General features: G+C 40.5%; 1 protein-coding gene across 1 annotated transcript in view; it reads left to right on the plus strand.

Moving 5' to 3' along the window:
• Window positions 1–22615, plus strand: part of lrp6 (low density lipoprotein receptor-related protein 6) — a 145905-nt gene that overhangs the window by 110147 nt on the left and 13143 nt on the right. The window contains exons 9-16 of the mRNA XM_059978207.1: window positions 14280–14496; window positions 15096–15385; window positions 16623–16849; window positions 18981–19165; window positions 19642–19968; window positions 20530–20732; window positions 21005–21216; window positions 21350–21540. Coding sequence (XP_059834190.1) covers window positions 14280–14496; window positions 15096–15385; window positions 16623–16849; window positions 18981–19165; window positions 19642–19968; window positions 20530–20732; window positions 21005–21216; window positions 21350–21540 — 1852 coding nt within the window. The remainder of the gene's footprint in view (window positions 1–14279; window positions 14497–15095; window positions 15386–16622; window positions 16850–18980; window positions 19166–19641; window positions 19969–20529; window positions 20733–21004; window positions 21217–21349; window positions 21541–22615) is intronic.

Raw genomic sequence — 22615 nt, forward strand, 5'->3', positions numbered from 1 at the left:
GGGTGCATGGGAGCAACGTCTGCAAGCTCCCCGCAGGCGATCCCAACTTGCAAAATGATTCCATCCTTCATTGCCACTGGGCATCAGCATTGCGGAGAGTTCCTTCACCAGATGTACCGCAGTCGCTCAGGTGCAGAAGTGCAGTCACCTTCTCAGGAAGAGCAGTATGGGCTGGCTTTGTGAGCAATGGTAACGGTGCCAAAAGTGAATAAGGAAAGGTGGGATCCAGTCTAACGTTGAAATGTTTTAAGCGGCTGTCAATGAGACATGAGGTATTCAGAGGTTTGAAATCTCTTTGCTCTTCATTTTCTCTTCACTACAATTTCAAAATATGCAAGGTTTTGGAAAGTATTTATTCCCTATTGTTGTTCTGCTTTATTCAATGTATAGTCCTGAAGTAGCCATTCATTGATGCTGGTTGACGATAGCTGACCTGAATTATGTTCCCCTGCAAAGAGTGTGAGGTGTGTATTCTCTTCCAGAACATTGTATAGTGCACAAGATCAAAAAGGTCCTCATTTGTATTGACACAGATAAATGTAAAGAGTTTTTACAAGTTTCTAGTTCTGTTTCCCCTGTTTGTTTTTCCTTATTAAAACCCTTGGCCTTGAGCTGACACAGGGGCTGCAGTGGACAAGTCTTGTCAGTCTGTGTTCAGCACAGTGAGACCACTATTAATTGGAAGTTTTCTCGGCCATCTCAATCAATGATTTGCACCGCTGTCATGATTTAAGATCTCTGCACAGATTATCAAGAATTTTTGATGGATTGTGAGAACTTAGCTTTCCAAATCAATTACAGTTGGTGATAGGGATGTTGCTAACTGGCTTTCAGGCATAACCCAGTGTCAGGCTAGTTGCTGGAAAAGAAACAGCACAATTCTGTGAATGCAGATTTCCCCAGCACTGACCTTTTTGATTTGCTTAGTAACCGGTTCCGTGGATGGCGTGCAGATTCAGTCTGTTTACATCAGCAGTGACACATTCATTAAGAAGCATGGTGCTGGCGGAGGCTGTGGTTGTACTGGGGCCCCGAGGAAATAATAAGCAGCAGCAGGGGTTAATGGAGATCAGCGGGAGGTGCAGTAGGATGCTTTTGTTCCCAGTTTATCTGGCAGTGTACAGTGGGAAAAGGAGCCTGCGACTTGGCAGGCTGGTTTGACGTTATTCACAGTTGGCTGCTGCTGATAAACTGGGATATGATTGGGGCTGCTGACATCCCTCGTCTAGCATGAAAGCTTCAGTTTCTATAAGTGAATACAGTTGGGTGCATTTACCATAGCGATGTTTTAAATACTTGAACTTGGAATAAGAGTTATTTCTCCTAGTTTCTTTCGAAAGACATTACTTGATGGTGCTTACCATAAAGTAGAACTAGATAGTGCTGTCTGTCTCTGGTTTTAAACATGCATGCAGTTGAAACCTTGAACAATGTTACACTGATTTCCACAGCTTTGAATCTAGATTGACGAGTGTAAGAAGTAATTCTTTTTCTGTTGGATGTAATTTTTTGCAGAAATAAATTTATAACCAGGCATGTTTGGGGACTATATGCAAAAAAATTTGAGTTTTCTGTTTTCAAGCAATGTGGTAATTAAACAAGTTTGATATCTTAGATTTCTGCTTCATATTGTTCGCAAACTGAACTGGCAATATCCTTTATGTTGCTCTACATTAGGGTTTTTAGGTGTTTGATTTTCTGGGAATGAAGTAGTCATGATGTTTTTGCATGTATTGTCATACTAATGAAATGAGTATTGCAACTACAAGCTGTTGGAGCTTTAGGGCTTCAACATTTCTGGATGTTGAGGGTGCTGCAAACCTTCCCTCCACCCAAACACACCCCCATGCAATTACTCCACTGAAATTACTGCCAAAGGGGAGCAGAATAGCTCTATTGAGATAGCACACTGGGCCTTCTGGTTTAATTCTGGAGGCATTGAAATGAAAGGATGGAAAGTTCTGCTAATCTGTTGAATCTTCATTAGATCAATAAAATTCTGGTTGCCAAATGGCATTAATATAGAAAGTGTGCATATATAGAAATCATGATTTTATATAAATTATAATGTGTGTGTGTGTGTGTGTGTACATATGTGTATGTGTGTGTGTCTCTGTTGCATGCCTTCTCTCTGTCCCTCTGCTGCGTGCTGGCTCTCTGCCTGTCTCCCCTAATAGAAGTCTTTGAAATAGTGGTGATCAAGTGGAGACAGAGGGAATGTATGGGAGGAAGTGGCCATCAGTTTAAGGGGCCACCAAGAAATCCAGTAGGAAATTCAGAATAAACTTTTTGATCCAGTGTGTTGGGGATGTGAGACTCACAGAGCATCATTGTTTATAAATGGAGACTGCACAAACACAAGGGAGAAGGGAATAAAGGGATATACTAAAAATTTAAGATGAGCAAAGATAGAATAAGGCTGTAATGAAGTGATGGCCCAGACTGATTACATAAATGTACTTGAGCTGTACAATCGTGGAATTCTCATTTTGAATATCCAGTTAATGTTAGTAGATTGACGCATGAAACAGCAACACTTAACATAGGTTGACATAGGGATGGATGTTAGAGGTAGAAAGAAAAATGCTCAATTATCTTGGACAGTTAGCCAGATTTTTAATAGTGTCAAACAAATTAGAAGTTACATATTTAAATGGCCATTTATACACTTGCAGAAGTGCAAAATGGTGCAACATTGATACAGTCTGTTTGTGTTCCACAAACATTTGTACAGATCGCTCAGACTCGACCATTAGCAGTTGTTCAAACACAGGTTTTGTTCATACTTCTGTGCTGAAATATTACTTTCATTATGTGGTTAACGTTGGCACCAATGGGTTTATCAAAGTTATCTGAGGAAGAGGAGGAAAAATCAGTTGACAACCCAATTTTTTTTTTAGTTGCTAGAGGAACTGGAGGTAGCCCAGGGAAGATCGAAAGCCAGCATTATGATTAACTGATTTTGAGGTTGTAGTAAGTGACTGATAGAATTATTGAGGGAATTAACTATGAGCAGAGAGTCCCTATTTTGGTGGCGTAGACATTTTTTTTCTGAACTGCTTTAAATTGAGATAAAGCTTTCTCCCACTCAACTGAAAAAAAATTCAAATTTGCATAATAAATCAATTAACTTGTAAACTGAGGTAAATTTAAATACAGTTTTAATCCTTCATACGTTGATTCTGTTAGTTTGTTTTCGTCCTTTCTGTGGAATGTTGATGCCCATCATATTTAAAAACTCTGGGGTAGTGGAGAGGGAAGGAAAGGATTGGAAAACATCTTGTGCTTGTAGTTCGAGGTTTTGCTGTGTTATCCAGTGTCAGTTTACTGTGAGCTGTTGTACGCATTTGCCAGTTTGTGGTTAGATCTCCTTCAGTAAAACAAAGCCATTTGTGTACTCCTGAGGTTGTGCAATCTTTTTATATTGGGCAAGGTATGGCACAGGTTCACACGGTAATTTGGCTGCTGAAGAGCTGTGCACAAAGTCAGAGAATTGGAAGATTTCTTGTGGTTTCAAATCATTTGCATTCAGTGGGAACTGAGAACCAATGTCCAGAGAATGCTTCATTTTACATCCTAATCCTGAAATTGTGAGGCTGTGCTTAATTCTGATCACCGACTATAACATTCAGCTAAAAAGGTAGTTCGAGCTGTCTAGACTGGGTAAAATTTCTATTGGTGACTGGCAGCTTGCACTGCCTACTGTGGGGAATAATGAAACACAAGGCCTTCATTTAGGCAAGCAGAGAAGATTCAAAGGTTGTAACCTTGACTTTACTGAATACTGAGTTGAATACAAATTGACTTGGGTTGACAATTTACAACTCTGGCAGTTACAGAACTGTTCAGTATTGTGTCCGGGGAGTGTGTGCCTCTATTCAAGGTATTTTAAGATTCTGGAGTTCAGGGTTCAATTCCGGCGGCGTTCTGTAAGGGGTCTCTGTATGTCTTCCTTGTGGAATGCGTGGGATTTCTCTGGTCCTCCGGTTTCCTCTCTCACACCCAAAGGCATACTGGGTAGGTTAACTGGTCATTGTAAATTGTCTTGTGGTTAGGTTGGGTTTGTCGGTGGTTGATGGGGCAGCGTGGCTCTCAGGGCCGGAAGGGCCCATTCCACGCGATACCACTAAATCAATAAATACTATGTTCTGGGGGACTGTATTGGGGTGGGATACGGGATGGGTCGAGGCTCATACAACTGGGACAAGAGTTTTTTTTAACATTAATTTCATAAGTGAAAAATTGCAACCTGGAACGGCAGTGCTTGCTTCAATTGCTTCTGCGCAAAAAAAAAATATTCTGTGCAGTAATTATAAAAACATTCATACCAAGGTTTGGCAAGTGCGATGTAAATCTTTATTGTTTTAAATTTGATTTTAAATCAATTTGAATATTAAAATAGACTCTTGTTTTTTGAAATTGCTTTTACAGCAGGTAATTTTTTTTCTCATGTGTATTTGCTTTAATGGGGCATAGAGTTAACTTGTGCCCTTTTTCAAATTCATCTTTAATCGCCTCAGCACTGTTAAGTTTGTTTCACGTTAAACTTAGGTGTGAACCAACTTGTTTAGCCCTCATAGCATCACATTGCTGGTAATTCTTGGTTAATTTCACTTCAAAGTAGAACGATGGCCATCTCCAATGGGATCTCACCACCAAGCACATCTTTCCCTTGCCCCCACTTTCTGCTTTCCACAGGGATCGCTCCCTACGCGACTCCCTTGTCCAATCCCTTCCCACCAATCTCCCTCCTGGCACTTATCCTTGTAAGCAGAACAAGTGCTACACCTGCCCTTACACTTCCTCCCTCACCACCATTCAGGGCCCCATAGGGTCCTTCCAGGTGATCGACACTTCACCTGTGAGTCGGCTGGTGTGATATACTGCGTCTGGTGCTCCCAGTGCAGCCTTCTATATATATTGGTGAGACCCGATGCAGACTTGGAGAACCTACACTCTGTCCGCCAGAGAAAGCAGGATCTCCCCATGGCCACACGTTTTAATTCCACATCCCATTCCCGTTCTGATATGACTATCCATGGCCTCCTCCACTGTCGTGATGAGGCCACACTCAGGTTGGAGGAACAACACCTTATGTTCCATCTGGGTAGCCTCCAACCTGATGGCATGAACATTGATTTCTCAAACTTCTGTTAATGCTCCTCCTCCTCTTCTTAACCCCATCCTTAATTTTTTATTTTTAATATTTTATTTCTCTCTTTTTTCAGTTAGTCCCGACAAAGGGTCTCAGCCCAAAATGTCGACTGTATTTCTTCATGCCATGCCTGCTTCGTTCCACCAGCATTTTGTGTGTGTTGCGTACATGGCTATTTTTAGTGTTTAGCTCGCTGCTCTGCAAAGTTTACTTGGCTCTGCGCTGAACGAACCACTTGTGGACAGATTCTCTTCGTGGATTTCAGTTCAGAATGTTTTTTGGTGCTTTTATTGTTGGCATGATTTGTGTTTTTTTTCTCGCCACTCATTGGATGTTTGACATTTTTTCTAAATGGGTTCTTTTGGGTTTTTTGTAACGAGATGAATCTCAAGGTTGTATAATGTATTCTTACTTGGATAATAAAGGTAGTTTGAACTTTGTAACTTTTAAACTCACTTTTCCATTGTTGCTTCTTAGAGCCATTCACATAATCATTGCTAATTAGGTTTGTTTAACTATTTGATTCGAGCAGCACAAATCTGGGATCTATGCCTTGCACAGTCTGAAAATCTTCTAGTTCTTTATCCTGGAGTGGTACTGTTAACAGATTTATGATCTTTCCACATAGCATTCTTCAAAACAAGCAGCAACCTGCTCCAAAATGAGCCCTCATCCCATTGTCGATTGTGGGCTGCTTAAGTAGGTTAACATTATTCTGTGGTTTAGATTGCTGTATTTGCTACTGATCCACAGGGCTGATAATCGAAACTATACAAGATTTCCCACTTCTTCAGGGGCCCATGCCACTTCCCCCATCTTTGCCCCCTCTCACATTCACGTTGATAGCAAAAAATGTTCATTGTTGAACTTTGCGCATTGATTTTCAGAAAAAGTGGTTTTAAATGTATGCTTGCTTTTTACAAGTACTTGTCCTTGTGAAATTCCATAAAGTTACAATTGTATATTTGAATCTTTGCTTCTTGTAATATTGATGATTTTGGCTGTAAGTTGCTTCGATTTGAGTGCTGTTCTAATCCTGTCAGTGAATATTTTTTTGTTAAATCAACTGCTTAAGATGGAGTAGCTCTGCATTAATCAGCAAATCCCATCGTTAGGTTTGAGTACAATTAACTTGCAGCACTAGTCTTGCGATTAAATCCCCAGTGATCTCAGCTAGATTTGCAGTCTAAGCTGATTTAGTATTCCTAATATAAATAGTAAAAAGAATTTGTCAAACGTTTATCCAAGTACCAGAAAAAATATGAGACTGTCATGGCTGTTCTGATGATTCTGCCCTGGTGGGTGACTTTCTCCATTCCTAGTCAGTTTAAATGTTTCTTTGTTCCATTTCCTACTCGTTAAGTAGTGTTGATGTTCGAAGGAACCAAAATGTGGCTGACTTAAGAGTCCAATGGAAGAGCTGAAGGTTTCTGCAGTTGAGGTGAGACAGCTGGAGTTGAGTGATATTATGGAGGGGTAAAAAGCCTGCTTTGTGATGTTAGTGATGTGAGGTCCATACCTTGACTCCAGTTCAAATGTATAAGAGTTTAAGTATTCCTAATGGTAGCCGGAGAAAATTTCTGTCCATCTTCTACTGAAGGTACGATTAATTGGAATCCAAGAGAGCTTTCGTGTCGGGATTGAGTGGGATGTCAGCAGCGTACACGTAGGAGGTGGCATTGTGTTTCTGGACAATGCCAATGATGGTGAGAAGTGGGAAGGGCTGACGGTGATCTTCCGTGGAAAAAGCTTCATGAGCTGTTTTGTGGGGACTGAAGGTGGACAAGACATGGACAGAAATTGAAGAATATGGTTTGCGGTAGGTCAGAGAAGAGGAAATGTTACCTGTGGAAGATCATGGAAGTGTGATCAGTTGAGAGATGAAAGCAAAGGTGTTTGCTATGCCACCAAGCTGTTAATTCATGTGGCCTGCACCATGGTTTCCTCAAACATTGTATTCTCCCAATGTCACTAAACTCTGTGGCAAGTATCACAATCCAACTAACTCAAAATCATTGCATTTGTTAGTAAATCCCATCTTGCTTTGCCACTTCTTGGCTTTGTCATATCTACGGACCCTCACCATCCAGGACACGACCTCTTTTCATTGCTACCTTCAAGGAGGAGGCACAGAGGCCCAAGGGTGCTCACTGAACATTTCAGGAATTGCTTCTTCCCCTCGACCATCTGACTGGTCCATTAACACCACTATTAACTATTCTGCTCTCTTTTTGTGCTACTTTTTAAAAATATATTTCTTGCTGTAACTCATAGTAATTTATGCACTGTACTGCTGCCACAAGTGAACAAGATTTGCAGCACTCATCAGTGATAATGAACCTGATTCTGGTTCTAAGTTCAGTGACGCAAATGAACTGGACTTTTTTATTTTGGTAGGTCTTATTTTCACCTTGCCCTTTCAACACAATAGCATCGCTGTAACTGCTGGGCTCATGTGGAATGTTTTGTTATAGCATGGAAGTTTAGAAAGTAATCCAGTTTATCTATTTTGAGTCTGGGACTAGATTAGATTTGATATTATGCTGTATTTAGAAACCGTTTGTGGAAACTTATGGGAACCACTCACTGATGACAGTGTCACTTAACTTTTGGCTGGTTTTCACAATACATTGGCTTTAGTCAGCCGCATGCACGAAGCCTCAATAATGTTCTTTTAGTTCTCAGTGAAGTGGGGTACATGTGTACAGACCCTTGTATTTGTTAGAAAGAATTTTTTACTTTATTTCTTTCTTAATTACTATTTATTTTGCACCAGATAAAATTATCTTCCGTTCTTTATCTTCGTACCAGTATTTCTGCAAAATAAGCTGAGATTGATTCCAGATTTAAATTTTGTGTAAAGTGAACTGTAAGAGTTCACTTGTATGATTGAAGAGTTCAGTTAGTAATGAGTCAGATTGTTATTTTCATTGTTCAATTAAAGGGGACTTATTGTAATTTTTTTTCCTGATAATTAGATGTGAGGAGCTTGTTTACTGTTATTGTGTTTTAACTTGTTTTTGCTTTATTCTCGGTTTAATCACAGGTTTATTTAAAACATAGGAAATTATTTTCAGAAGTTCACAGACTGAAGATAGGGTATGGTATCTGCAATTGCTGGTGTAATGGCAGTTTTATTTTTGTTGTGTCTGTATTATGTTTGCAGTTTTGCTGAAGTATGTCTAGTAAGGTGGTGCTTGTGGTATAGTCACAGCTGTTTGCTGTTGTAGTCAATGTTCTTGCTGTGGTTTAAGATGTTGATAGCCTCAGAATGTGAAATCTATACCACACTGTGGTTTGAAGGGAAAGGAAATGTTGGGCAGTGAAGGTTTTTAACAATGACAAGAACAAACATGAATTCAGATTTGTTCTCGGGAGGCCAGAAGGCAAAAGTCAATCTTCTGCTGCAGTCTTTTCTCTTTGGAGGGAACAATCCTTTTCCCTTATAGCAGCTTTTTAAAAAAAAAACTTCGTAAGTGTAACCTAGACTTTATCTTTTTAAGCCAAAGATCAGCCACAGTGGAGTTTAGTTATTTGGTTTTTGAAATAACATGCTATTAGGAAAGAGATGGAAAACTCCCTCAAGAAATTGAGGGCTTTATTAACCTGCCCGAGGCTGTCTGAAGCAGCAACAGGTCATTAAATTGTGCCGTCATTTAGTTTAGTCAGGAGAAAATAACCAACTTAGCGAATGCTCTGCCTTGGTAGCTTCTCCCCTAAATAGAAAGTGATCCATTCTGAATACTATATTTGGAATTTGGTTCTCTTGGGTTTCACATTCTTTTAAATAAAATGAATATGTCTGCATCAAGTGATCTGACAAAGCAAGAGTCAGTAATTACTGGAAATGATCATAATTCTGCACAATCCAGAGCTCTAGTTGCATGAAATTGATGAGTATAAAATGGGAAACATGTGTGTTGGCTGGGCTAATATCTTGGATTGAAAGCCATTTGTGGTTATGGGGTTTAGAAGGTGGAGTGGAAGATTATTCCCTACTAATGGCATATTTTGTGCCTGGCTCATCTAATTGCCTCATTTTTATAACTAGGCAATAGAGTGAAAAGGGTCTGAGCTCAAGGTGTTTCCTGGTTCCCGTAGGAAAGTTAGTGATACTATTGAGCTATGGTAATCATTCCACTGCAATGGCCATTGAACAGAGCTGGCATCTAAGATAGAGGAAGAGGAGGAATTGAATATGGTTTTTAAAGAGGTGGAGGAGGGGTGGTGGTACTAGGGTTTGAAAATCGTAGCAGTCGATCCTTCACTGTACTTGCTGCATTGTAAACTGTTAAATATGTGGAATTTAAGTTTCCAGTGTGCAGGCCACAGGACCCTGGGTGCCAGTGCTGGTGGAATCCAAAGCTCCCAGACCTGGCATAAATAAATACAGCGGCCTGTATGAAGTGGTTAGGAGGAAATGGTTGTTGGGAGAGCACTGAATCTTTTCTGTTTGGTTTGATTCAGTTAGAATCAGAATCATATTTGATTATCGTCGGCATATGTCATGAAATTTTTTAAATTTATGGCAGCAGTACAATGTAATACATGATAAAGAAGTCATGCCAAATAACAGAAATAAAAGGAAGTAGTGAGGTAGTGTTCAGGGGTTCAATGTCCATTAGCAAACTGGATGGGAAAGGGGAAGAAGCTGTTCCTGAATTGAACTTCAGGCTTCTGTACCTCCTTTCTGATGGGACTGTGTGATCTCTTGGCTGTTACCCATGATAGGCCCTAAGACCATTAGATATAGGAGCAGAATTAAGCTATTGGGCCCATTGAGTCTGCTACATCATTTCATTACGTCTGATCCATTTTCTCTCTCAGCCTTGATCTCCTGCCTTCTCCCTATTATCCCTTCATGCCCTGACCAATCAAGCATCTATCAACTTCAGCTTTAAATATACATAAAACTTGGCCCCCACAGCAGCTTGTGGCAGAGAATTCCACAGATTCACTGCTCTCTGGGTAAAGAAATTCTCACTCATCTCTTTTCTAGAAGGACGTCCCTCTATTCTGAGACTGTCCTCTGGTCTTAGTTTCTCCCATCATAGGAAACATCCTCTCCACGTCCACTCTGTCAAGGCCTTTCACCATTCAATGAGATTACCCCTTATTCTTCTTAATTCCAGCAAATACAGGCCCTGAACCATCAAATGCCCTTCATATTACAAGCCATTTAATCCTGAAATCATTTTCGTGAACCTCCTTTGAACCCTCTCCAGTTACAGCACATCCATTCCAAGGTAAGATGCCCAGAATAAGCGAGATGGAGATGTTATTTCCAATCTGTACAGATTGTGTTCTTCCAGTTCGGAAGTTGAGGATCCAGTTGCAGAGGGAGGTACAGAGACCTAGGTCCTGTAGCTTTTCAATCAGGACTGTAGGAAAGGTGGTGTTAAACACCGAACTATAGTGAACAAACAGCATCCTGACATGAGTGTTTGCATTATCTGGGTGATTCAAGGCTGCAGGGAGAGCCATTGAGATCATGTTTGCTGTAGACCGATAGTGGCGATAGGCATATTGCAGTGGGTCCAGGTCATTCCTGAGGCAGGTGTTGATTCTAGCCATGAGTTAGCTCTGTGCTTTTCCACAGTATTTAGGAGGATTGTCCTTGAGCTCCCACTGAACAGAATAATGATTTGATTAGACAGTGAAAGGAGTTTGAGCTGCAAAACAAAAATAAGGGGAAAAGCATAATCACAAAACTGAATGGAAATAGAAGTACACTTAAGTTAATTTTCACAAGTTCATTGCAAACGAAAATTTTGTTCAGGTGAACCAAATATTGTAATATTCATTTGTCAGCTTTTGATTAGCAGTGATGCAGTCAATATACAAAACTGTGTGGAAACTGTTTGGAAGTGCACAGGAAGGGTTAATTAATGTTAGGTATTAAGCCACTCTTTCATTCACAATCCTGAAGCATATTTGCAATACCCGATAAGATTGTTCTGCTTGCCTTACACTTCATTTGAGCTTGAATCAGTATGCAATTGCACGTCTCCATGGCAGAGTGATCCTGGTACAGTCGGCCCTTCTTATCCGCGAGGGATTGGTTCCGGGACCCCTTGCGGATACCAAAAAGACACGGATGCTCAAGTCCCTTATTCAACCTGTTTCAATGCGGTGGGCCTTAGGACCCGGTGACAGAGCTCTGAATCTGCAGTGTTTCTACGATCACAATTGAAAATAATAAAGCGATTGGAAAGAGGTGAAACACCATCGGTCATTGTAAAAGTTTTGGGCTATGTCGGTTAATGATCAAAACAATTTTAAAGGATAAAGTGAGAAAGGCCCTGCCCGATGAAAGCTACAATTATTACTAAGCAACACAAGGCTTAATTATTGGGTTTTGGGGTTTTGAATGTTTGATCCTCCACATCAACCCGGCACGGTGGAGAGCGCACTTGGGAGCGATCTGTCACAGGATCGAACATGGGAACTTTTGTTCCCGAGCCAGGTGCTGAAACATACGTTCTTAAGTGTTTTATATGCATAGAAAGGTAAAATATTTACTATATACTAAGACAAACATTTGACTAACTGACGCTAAATAATACTGGAGGTACCTGTTCCGACTTACTTAGTACAAGAACTTCTAAATTTTTTTTGATCCCGTTGCACGATAACCCATTCGTATCCTCCCATGTACTTTAAATCATCTCTAGATTACTTAAAATACCTAATACAATGTAAATGTTATGTAAATTAGTTGTTGTACTGCATTGTTTAGGGAATAATGACAAGAAAAAAAGTACATACATGCTCGAACAACAAGTGCTGGAAGAGCACTTCCGGGTTTTCTGGATTCGCGGTTGGTTGAATTTGCGCATGCGAAACTGGCGGATAAGGAGGGCCGACAGTATACATATAACAGACGATCTAACGTAGACCCACAACACCTGCTCACTAGTCAGGAAGACACAACAGTGTGTGTGCTTTCTGAGGCGATTGAGACATGTAACATTCCTCACCCCCATTCTACATGTGGTGATTTTGAGATGGTGCTGGTGAATCTCAGCGACTTCTGGCTGGTCGCTGATGAAACAAAGAAAGCAACGGAAATATTTTGTTGATCCCACTTTTTCTGGCAAACGATCCTCACAAGCAATAGTCTGTAACTTCACTTTGGACTTGGAGGCAGTTCAGTGTGAGAGCCAAGGTGAGGCGAGGCAGCAGGCCCATAGCCAAGAGCAAAGAAGACTCGATGTTCGACCGATTTGAGTGCCGCGCCGAATCAGAAAGATCGGCTAAAAACCAAAATGAGGTGTTGGGGTCCAGGCCTCAGATCATATTGAAGCGATTGAACCCAATATTTGGATGACGACTTAGGCACAGAGCCGGAATGAAAATGCCAGGGTGTCGGGGCCTGAGGTGAGGAATGGGCCTGTTCAGTTCACTGCTCCATGATGTTTACTCAGCTCCGTGCTGAACTCTGGGCCTTAGATTCCCTTTGTCAGCTTCAGTTCAGAATGCGATTTGAATTGTGTTTATTGTTTGCATGGTTTGTTTCGTATTTTTTTAATGGGTTTTTGTTTTTGGGGTTTCTGTTTTGTAGATGCCTATTAGGACATGAATCTCAAAGTCGTATACTATATACGTACTTTGATAATAAATGTAGTTTGAACTTTGAGCACCATCGAGAATGTCCTGTCTGGCTGCATCATTGTAACTGCAAGACCCTTCAGAGGACAGTGAAAACTGCTGGAAGGATCACCAGGGTCTCCCTCACCCCTATTCGTGACATTTACTGGAAGCATTTTGTACAAAGGGCCCGAAGCTCTGTCCAGGATCCCTACCGTCCATCCCACAATCTCTTTAACCTACTGCCATCAGGATGAGAACTGCTACACTTGGTAATAGCTTCTTCCCTCAGGCTGTGAGACTAATGAACACCCCGTCACCACCCAGGTCTCGTCGCTAGGACAGCGATCTGTTCTCTGTTCGCCTGTGCTGTGCACTGCTACATGCATTTTGAATTATATTTCATTAACTTGTAATATCTTCTGTGTGTGTATATGTCTTGTGGGTGCACTGTGGTCTGGAGGAACATTGTTTCGTTTAGTTGTATATATGTGCAGTCAGATGACAAACTTGAAATATTACACTGTTCATTGCAAAGCTGTCTCTCTATGAAAGAGTAAGAGGAATATGGCCACACTGTTTAGATTAGATTAGATTCAACTTTATTGTCATTGTGCCAAGTACAGATACAAAGCCAATGAAATGCAAATAATAATGTTATTTACAAAATAACTGCAAATAAAAAAAGTAAGTGCTACAGCACACAAATATAAAAGTACTGAGACAGTACAATATGGGTGCAATACTGCTTAGCGCTGTGATGTGAGGTTCAGCAGGGTCACAGCCTCAGGGAAGAAGCTCTTACTGTGCCTGCTGTTGTGGGATCAGAGGCTCCTGTAGCGCCTACCAGATGGGAGGAGTGTAAAAGGTCCACGGTTAGGGTGAGATGCATCCTTGATAATGCTTTTCACCCTGCCTGGGCAGTGTTTATGGTAGATATTCTCAATGTTGGGCAATTGGGTGCCGATAATCCGCTGGGCAGTTTTCACCACCCGCTGGAGTGCTTTGCGGTCTGATACGGGACAATTGCCATACTGCACTGAGATGCAGTTGGTGAGTATGCTCTCAATGGTACAGCGATAAAAGTCCATCAGTACCCTGGGACAGAAGTGAACTTGTGCTGTTCCAGTAGCAAATCATTTAATGTAAAGAGGGTCATTGTGGAGAGCTTTCTTCTTCCATTCCATATTTAAAACTTATTTGTATATTTTTGTGTTTTCTTAACCTTACAAGACTTTCAGAAGATATTCCTGTGAAGTAATTTAGAAACTAGCATGCTTTTAAGCAAGTAGATCTTTGAAGAGGTATCTAATGCATTGGCTTTGAGGGAGATCTAGAATATTCTTGCATCATCAATTCTCATGGAATTTCTCACTCTCTTGCTGGAAATATTTAGACTTATTCAATATCATTCCCTGCTAAAAGAATTCTGGCACATGTCAGGCAAGAATTTTTGAGACCTATCTTTGTAATTCTTCTTACAATTATGTACTGTAGTGTCAAATACAAGTTTATCTTTTTTTAAACAAAACAGGTAATGAACTGCGATGGCACTGGTAGAAGAGTCCTTGTGGAGGATAAGTTACCACACATCTTTGGATTTACTCTTTTGGGTGATTACATTTACTGGACAGACTGGCAAAGGCGTAGCATTGAACGCGTACACAAAATGTCTGCTGAGAGGGAGATCATCATTGACCAACTGCCTGACTTGATGGGTTTGAAGGCCACAAATGTTCATCGTATATTGGGTAAGTAACCAACTCTCCATTGTCTAAGAGGTTTTTCATGTTTAGTTTTCGGACTAATGTTTCACCATTGAGTAGTGATTCGATAGGTACTATATGTTCAAAACGCATATTAAAGTAATTTGGAAAATTAAATCAGGGAGAAGGTAACTGAATAGCACTTTAACATTCAAGCTTTGAGTTATTGAAAGTGTTTGTGGGTAGGTTGAACTTGGTGTGTTGGGGAAAAGTAATAGCAAATAAGAGTGAATATTATTTCTGTTTTTACCTGAAAGGCTAACCCAGTAGGCATTTTATCTCGAGAAGAATCTATCATATAAAACAATTCTACAAGGAAATTTATTCGTCCTCTGGATTTTCTGTGAGAAATCCTCCACGGTGTTGTATTTGTAGGATGACACTTGAGCAGTTCTGCAAAATCCAGTCACACATGTATTAAAAGATTAATGATTTAGAAAACCACAGGGAATTGTATCAGATAATAGGGACAATGCTGCTGTTGAAACTCGTTATTCTTGAATATTTATTGAAAACTCCTTTTTGATGTACCTGATTTAATATCCGGTTGCAGGCAAACTAGCGTGAGTTTAATATATTTTCAGGTACCAACCCATGTGCAGAAGATAATGGTGGATGCAGTCATCTGTGCTTGTACAGGCCTCAGGGTGTGCGATGTGCCTGCCCAATAGGCTTGGAGCTCATCAGAGACATGAAAACCTGCATAGTACCAGAAGCTTTCCTCCTCTTCTCTCGGAGAGCAGACATCAGAAGGATTTCACTCGAAACGAACAATAACAATGTGGCTATTCCACTAACCGGGGTAAAGGAAGCCTCTGCTCTGGATTTCGATGTGACTGACAACCGGATTTACTGGACAGATATTAGCCTGAAGGTATGAAAAGTCTTGTTGCCACTGCTGCTTCTCTGGTGTCTCTGAGCTGCCAGGGCTAATGGGCTCCCGCAGGATGCTGCTGGAATAGTAATTGCAGCTGAAATATAAAAATAACTCACACCACTAGGAGAATGAAAAGTGAGCCTGAATAATGCACTCGATTATTGGTATATATTTTTCAGAAATTGTCTTCAAATGGAAGGAGAAATGCTCCTTTTGTTTAAAGATCTCATTTGATAAAATACACAGGTATGTTAACAGGTTACTTTTAAAGATGTACATTTCCCTTATCATTGTGAGCAGTTTGGGGAGAAAATCTGTACTAGGTAAAGCTTGCCATGAACTTGATTGTACCATTTTATATCTTAAATAATTCAGTCTGAAAATCAAAATAATTTTTAAGATGGGATGACTAGAAATCAATTGCGTCACCATGTGTTGCTTTCTTTTACCTCTGGTACGTATAAAAGAATATTTTAAAGACATGCTGAGACATCCAATTGCATAAGCTGTTTTTCTTTCAGTATTATAGAATTCAAAGGTCTGCTCACAATAATAAAGGCATTACAACAACCATTCCTTCATTTCTCGCCATTTCAGAATTCAGACCATAAACCCGTGACACTTTTGTATTGGGGCTGAAGGTGATAATGTCAGTCTTAGTGAACTAGTGCTGGGGAATTGGACTTTGTTGTCCTAGCAGTTACCAAGACTGGATGCCCTGAAGAGGATGTGTTCTTATCACAACCTTGTGAACTTTTTCTTCCAATACCCTGATCTCTCTCTTGCCTTCCCTGTGATCCTCCTCCCCCACCCCCCCGCCCCAGAGTTTCCACGTCTTAAGCTCAGCCTTTAAGTCAATAATTGTGCCTGTGGCTTCTGATCTTGTACCTGTGCTTGGACTTGAGTGCAAGTGGTTCCTGTTCAGACTTGGGACTGTCTGGATGGTTGTCAACAAGCTTTATGTCTTGGGCGCCACAGAAGTTTGCAAGAGAAGGAGCCAGCACCCAAACCCAAGCACTCTGCTGCTTCAGCTAGAAATTTAATCATCCATATTTACGTTTGCCGGTAAAGGTGGATTTTTAAGAATATGATTAAACAGATTAAAGAATATGATTGTTATGTCCATGCCTTAATTGCCAAGAAGGCAATAGTAAGAGATAACAGCCTTGGTTGTATCTTTCACATCCTTAGTCTGCTTTGGCAAATAATCTGGTATACCCCTCCTGTTTTACAGACCATTAGCAGAGCTTTCATGAATGGGAGTGCTCTGGAGCACGTTGTGGAGTTTGGGCTTGATTACCCTGAAGGAATGGCAGTAGACTGGCTGGGCAAGAACCTGTACTGGGCTGATACTGGAACTAATCGAATTGAGGTTGCCAGGTTGGATGGACAGCACAGACAAGTACTGGTGTGGAAAGACCTAGACAGCCCCAGAGCTTTGGCATTGGACCCCGCTGAAGGGTAAGACACATTCGAGTAAGACTAAGGTTTCCTAAAGAACACTTAACTTCATAACAGCTAGTGAAGTGATGGCCCACACTTAACAGACAGCTTTGTCAGTGGCTTGTATTTATTAGAAGCATTAATTTGAGCATTTTTTGGAACTGAGGTCAATAGATGAATTATCTGGTTAGGAGTACTTGGTAAGGCTTGGAAAAATCAACTGGCAGGAGTTTTCAAGGACAGTTTCAACCTCTCGCTGCTACGGACAGAAATTCCCACTTCAAAAAAGCAACAATTATACCAGAGCCTAAGAAGAATAACATGAGCTGCCTTAATGACTGTCGCCTGGTAGCACTCACATCAAGTGTTGAAATGCTTTGAGAGGTTGGTTATGACCAGATTGAACTCCTGCCTCAGCAAGGATCTGGACCCAATGCGTTTGCATATCGCCACAATAGGTCAATGGCAGATGCAATCTCGATGGCTCTCCACACGGACTTGGATCACCTGGATAATGCAAACACCTATGTTAGGATGCTGTTTGTTGACTATAGCTCAGCATTAAACTCTGTAATTCCTACAATCCTGATTGAGAAGTTGCAGAACCTGGACCTCTGTACCTCCCTCTGCAACTGAATCCTCAACTTCCTAAACGTAAGACCACAATTTGTGCGCATTGGTGATAATACCTCCTCCTTGTTGACAACCAACACTGGTGCACCTCGGGTGTGTGCTTAGCCCACTGCTCCACTATCTCTATACCCATGACTGTGTGGCTAGGCACAGCTCAAATACCATCTATAAATTTGCTGATGATACAACCATTGTTAGTAGAATCTCAGATGGAGACACAAGGGTGTACAGGAGCCAGATATACCAACTAGTGGAGTAGTGTTGTAGCAACACCATGCACTGAACGTCAGTAAGACAAAATAGCTGATTGTGGACTTCAGGAAGGGTAAGATGAAGGAACACATATCAATCCTCATGGAGGGATCAGAATTGGAGAGAGTGAGCATTTTCAAGTTCCTGAGTATCAGGACCTCTGAGGATCTAACCTGGTCCCAACATTTTGATGTAGTTATTAAGAAGGCAAGACAGTGACTATACATCATTTGGAGTTTGAAGAGATTTGGTATGTCAACAACAACACTCAAAAACTTCTATTAATATACTGTGGAGTGGATTCTGACAGGCTGCATCACTGCCTGATATGGGGGCTACTACACAGGACCGAAAGAAACTGCAGAGGGTTGTAAATTTAGCCAGCTCTATCTTGGCTGCTAAGTACCCAGGAAGTCTTCAAGGAGCAGTGTCTCAGAAAGGCAGCATCCATTATTAAGGACCTTCAGCATCCTTTTCTCACTGTTACCATCAGGAAGGAGGTACAGAAGCCTGAAGGCACACACTCAGTGATTCAGGAACAGCTTCTTCCCCTCTGACATCTGATTCCTAAATGGACATTGAATCCATGAACACTACCTCACTTTTTTTAATAGTTATTTCTGTTTTTGCATGATTTTTAATCTCTTCAATATACATACTGCAATTTTTTTTCTTCTATATTATTACATTGAACTGCTGCTACTAAGATAACAAATTTCACAACACATGCTGGTGATAATAAATCTGATTCTGGTTCTGAATTATTTATATAACCAATGCATGTACTGCATTGGTAACGTGTACTGATGGGTAAACACAAAGTACACTGCAGATGCTGTGGTCAAATCAACACGTACAAAAGCTGGATGAACTCAACAGGTCGGGCAGCATCCGTTGACTGCTCATTTCAGTGGATGCTGCCTGACCTTGAGTGTACTGATGGGTACTGTTTTGGCACATCCACTGGTGAGTGCATTTTACATACAAAGTTACTACTGAAGGTGCTTTAAAAATCCCCTGGTGATTTGTTCTGAAGGATTTGCCAATGCTTTGCTCATAGAAAGGAATTTAAAATGGGCAAGCATGTCTCCATTGACAATTTGTATTGGAGCAGTGGATACCATCTTCAGTCCAACATTATTCAACAATGCGTTATCTCCATCACAAATATTATTTTCTATATTAAATAACGTGTGCAGCATTCCTCGAAATACTTTTAACACATGCTTACTACCCAGACATTGACAAGTATGTACTTTCGTAGGTTTATGTATTGGACTGAGTGGGGTGGTAAGCCAAAGATCGATAGAGCTGCCATGGATGGAACAGGCCGTATCACTTTGGTGCCAAACGTTGGCCGAGCCAATGGACTAACTATTGATTATGCAGAACGAAGACTGTACTGGACAGACCTAGATACAAGTTTGATCGAATCCTCCAATATGTTGGGTGAGTTAATTTTGGAGAAACATACTATTGATCTGGAATTCATTATATGCTTTATTCTTTACATTTTGCTGATTACGTTAAGAATGTTTCAGTGGAATTTCTAAATGCTTTTTAAGATATAAGCAGTACCTGGGTATATTTTATATATTCAGTTGGTCTGGTACGGTAAGAATTTAGAGGTAAGAATTCCATATATATATATAAATACACACACACACACACACACACACACACACACAGACACAGACACAGACACAGACACAGACACAGACACAGACACACACACACACACACACACACACAGACACACACACACACAGACACACACACACACACACACACACACACACACACACACACACACACACACACACACACACACACACACACACACACACACACACACACTCTCCTACTGTAAAATGTTTTTCTCAAGCATATCACTTTCAGGTCAGTGATAACTTGTATTTTTACAGGTCTGGATCGTGAAGTTATTGCAGATGACTTGCCTCATCCATTTGGCTTAACTCAGTACCAAGACTACATTTATTGGACAGACTGGAGCCGCCGCAGTATTGAGCGGGCCAACAAAACCAGTGGTCAGAACCGCACCATCATTCAAGGACACTTAGATTATGTCATGGACATCCTGGTCTTTCATTCTTCAAGGCAAGGTGGATGGAATGAGTGTGCTTCAAGCAATGGGCATTGTTCGCATCTGTGTTTGGCAATGCCAGCTGTTGGTTATGTTTGTGGCTGCCCAGCTCACTACTACTTGAACACAGACAACAAGACATGCAGCCGTAAGCATTATAATAGTACCATTAAATTTGGGGGTTAGTCAGTGTGTTTTAAGACAGTTTTCAAAAGTTAGTAAAGTGGGATTCTGCAGAGTAACAGCACAGCAATGGTGGGGGGAAGGAAGCAAGGGCATTGAGTTCTAAGAATTGTATGCGGGCTCACAGCACCAACGAGGTGAAGGAATATGCACAAATACAGGTTCTTTGGGAGGTTAAATTAAGAAGAGATACTGTTTATAAACCATGTTTTTTTCATTTGTTTAAAGAACTTATACAAGCATATCTTAAATATATTTAAGAATCTTCAGTATATGGTTATAAAAATTGTGGATTTGACCATTTTCAAGGCTATGAGTTTCTGGAGGAAATTTTCTTCCATTTCATATGCTGTTTAATTCGTGGTCAACTCTTGACATTTTTAAAGCTGCATTTCAAAAATAAAGTTGATGGGAGATTCCGTTTATAAAGGAAGCATGTTATTACGTAACTTTATTTTCTCTTGCCCACTTTGGAAAGTATACTCCAGCCAATTGAAACTAACACACTAAAATTATAACTTTGCAGCTCCAACTTCGTTTTTACTGTTCAGCCAAAAGAATGCAATTAATCGAATGGTTATTGATGAACAACAGAGCCCAGATATCATTCTTCCCATTCACAGTCTGAAAAATGTCAGGGCTATTGATTATGATCCTGTAGATAAACACCTGTACTGGATCGATTCTCGTCAAAATGTCATAAGACGAGCTCAGGAAGATGGAAGCCAGGTTCGTATTAAAATAATGCTCAACAATACTTCTCAATGCAGACACATAGGCATGCAGTGACATTTTGATTCTTCTCATTTAAAATCTATGATAAAGTAAGAAGTACTTTGAAACCAATCTAATGGAAAAATCTGTGCAAAATGTCAGACAAAAGTCAACTTGTATTTGTGGAATTAATTCCTCTTGTATACTAAAAATATTTTACATTTTTTTTTAAAAGAAGCTGTGACAGATTCTGGTAAAGATCAATTTGTTACTGTTTTCTGCTGCAGAGCTTTACAGTTGTGACCAGCACACTTCCCAACCAAAACATAGACATGCAGGCTTATGACCTCAGCATTGATATCTACAGCCGGTACATCTATTGGACTTGTGAGGCAACCAATGTTATCAACGTTACACGTCTGGATGGAAAACCAATTGGTGTTGTTTTGGATGGAGAGCAAGACAGACCAAGGGCAATTATTGTAAACCCAGAGAGAGGGTAAGACTAAAATTTGGTTCTTGACTTCTGATACATATGTAATTTTCGACAGGGAACAACTTTGGACAGAATGATACTAAATGGTTCAATTTTTTTCCTCCTCCAACCCACATCGAAATAAATACTCTCTTAGGTACATGTACTTCACCAATCTCCAAGAGAGATCGCCAAGGATAGAGCGTGCTCGGTTGGACGGCACAGAGCGAGAGATTCTGTTTTTCAGTGGGCTAAGCAAGCCGGTTACACTTGCTATTGACAACAAGCTTGGCAAGCTCTTCTGGGCCGACTCCGATCTCCGACGCATTGAGAGCAGTGATTTATCAGGTAGAAAGAAAACGCTTCTGGGAATCCAAGGAGGGAGGGGATGGAGGAAAAGAAGAAAAGTGCTTTTATTGATGTATTTGAAATACCGTTATTGTATGTCAAGTACTGTTATCTTTCATGATGCCAAAAGGAGTGGAAAAATATAACTATATATTGACCAAATTAATTGGAATGATTATTTGAGATTTTCACTTTCCCCATTGCAGCTTCAGAAATTTTTTTGCAAGTTAACATTTCCCTTTGCCTGCATCACATGCAACAGTCTCATTGCTAGACTTTGGTCAAGTTACTGTTGTAATATTTACTTGTCATAACGAGAAGTGTAAGCATTATACTACATAATGTAATGCAACACTTCACCTTGCAATGGGTTGGGGTAGGTTTTAGATTCTGTTTTGAAGTGTAAATATTTCCAGCTGTTTAACTTGAGTGGCTAATGATGTGGGTGATACTAATGTTTACAATGCTTTTGTTGTCTCTCTGCAGGACTCCTGAGGAATAAATTTTAAAAATATTGCTGGAAATCTTTCCCTTAGTTTGATACATTGGCGTAATCTCTTGTGATGGATAGTGGATTTACAATTACTTCCTAAAGGCTGTGCTATTAAAATACATTAAACAGAAGTGAAAATTGTTGTTTAGCCACATGTGTTTAGTATTTTCAGTTTTTGCATGGCAGCAAGAACACAATAATTTCAAAATATAGCTGCAACAAACCACTGAAGGAACTTGGCAGATTGGGCAACATCTGGTGGTTGGGGGAAACTTTGGGCCAAGAGCTTTTGTCAAAATCACATGCAGGTACTAATTTAACAAAAATCCGTCATTCGTTAACCAGGGCAGCAAAGTCCTTACCACAAGAACTACTTGCATTCCTTTCATGCAGTTAATGTGGCAAAATGTTCACAGGAAAATTATTCTGCATTTTGATACAAGCTGCACAACTTGTCCTTTCACACCTTTGACTTTGGTTGTCTGCTGTATCCGATGATGACAGGAAACCTCTGCAGGAGAGTTTTTAAAGGGGAAGACCCGTTGCACTGGGACATTTCAGCTCAGAAGTCCGTGTCCAATG

Source organism: Hypanus sabinus, chromosome 8, assembly GCF_030144855.1.
Source record: "Hypanus sabinus isolate sHypSab1 chromosome 8, sHypSab1.hap1, whole genome shotgun sequence".
Taxonomy (NCBI): domain Eukaryota; kingdom Metazoa; phylum Chordata; class Chondrichthyes; order Myliobatiformes; family Dasyatidae; genus Hypanus; species Hypanus sabinus.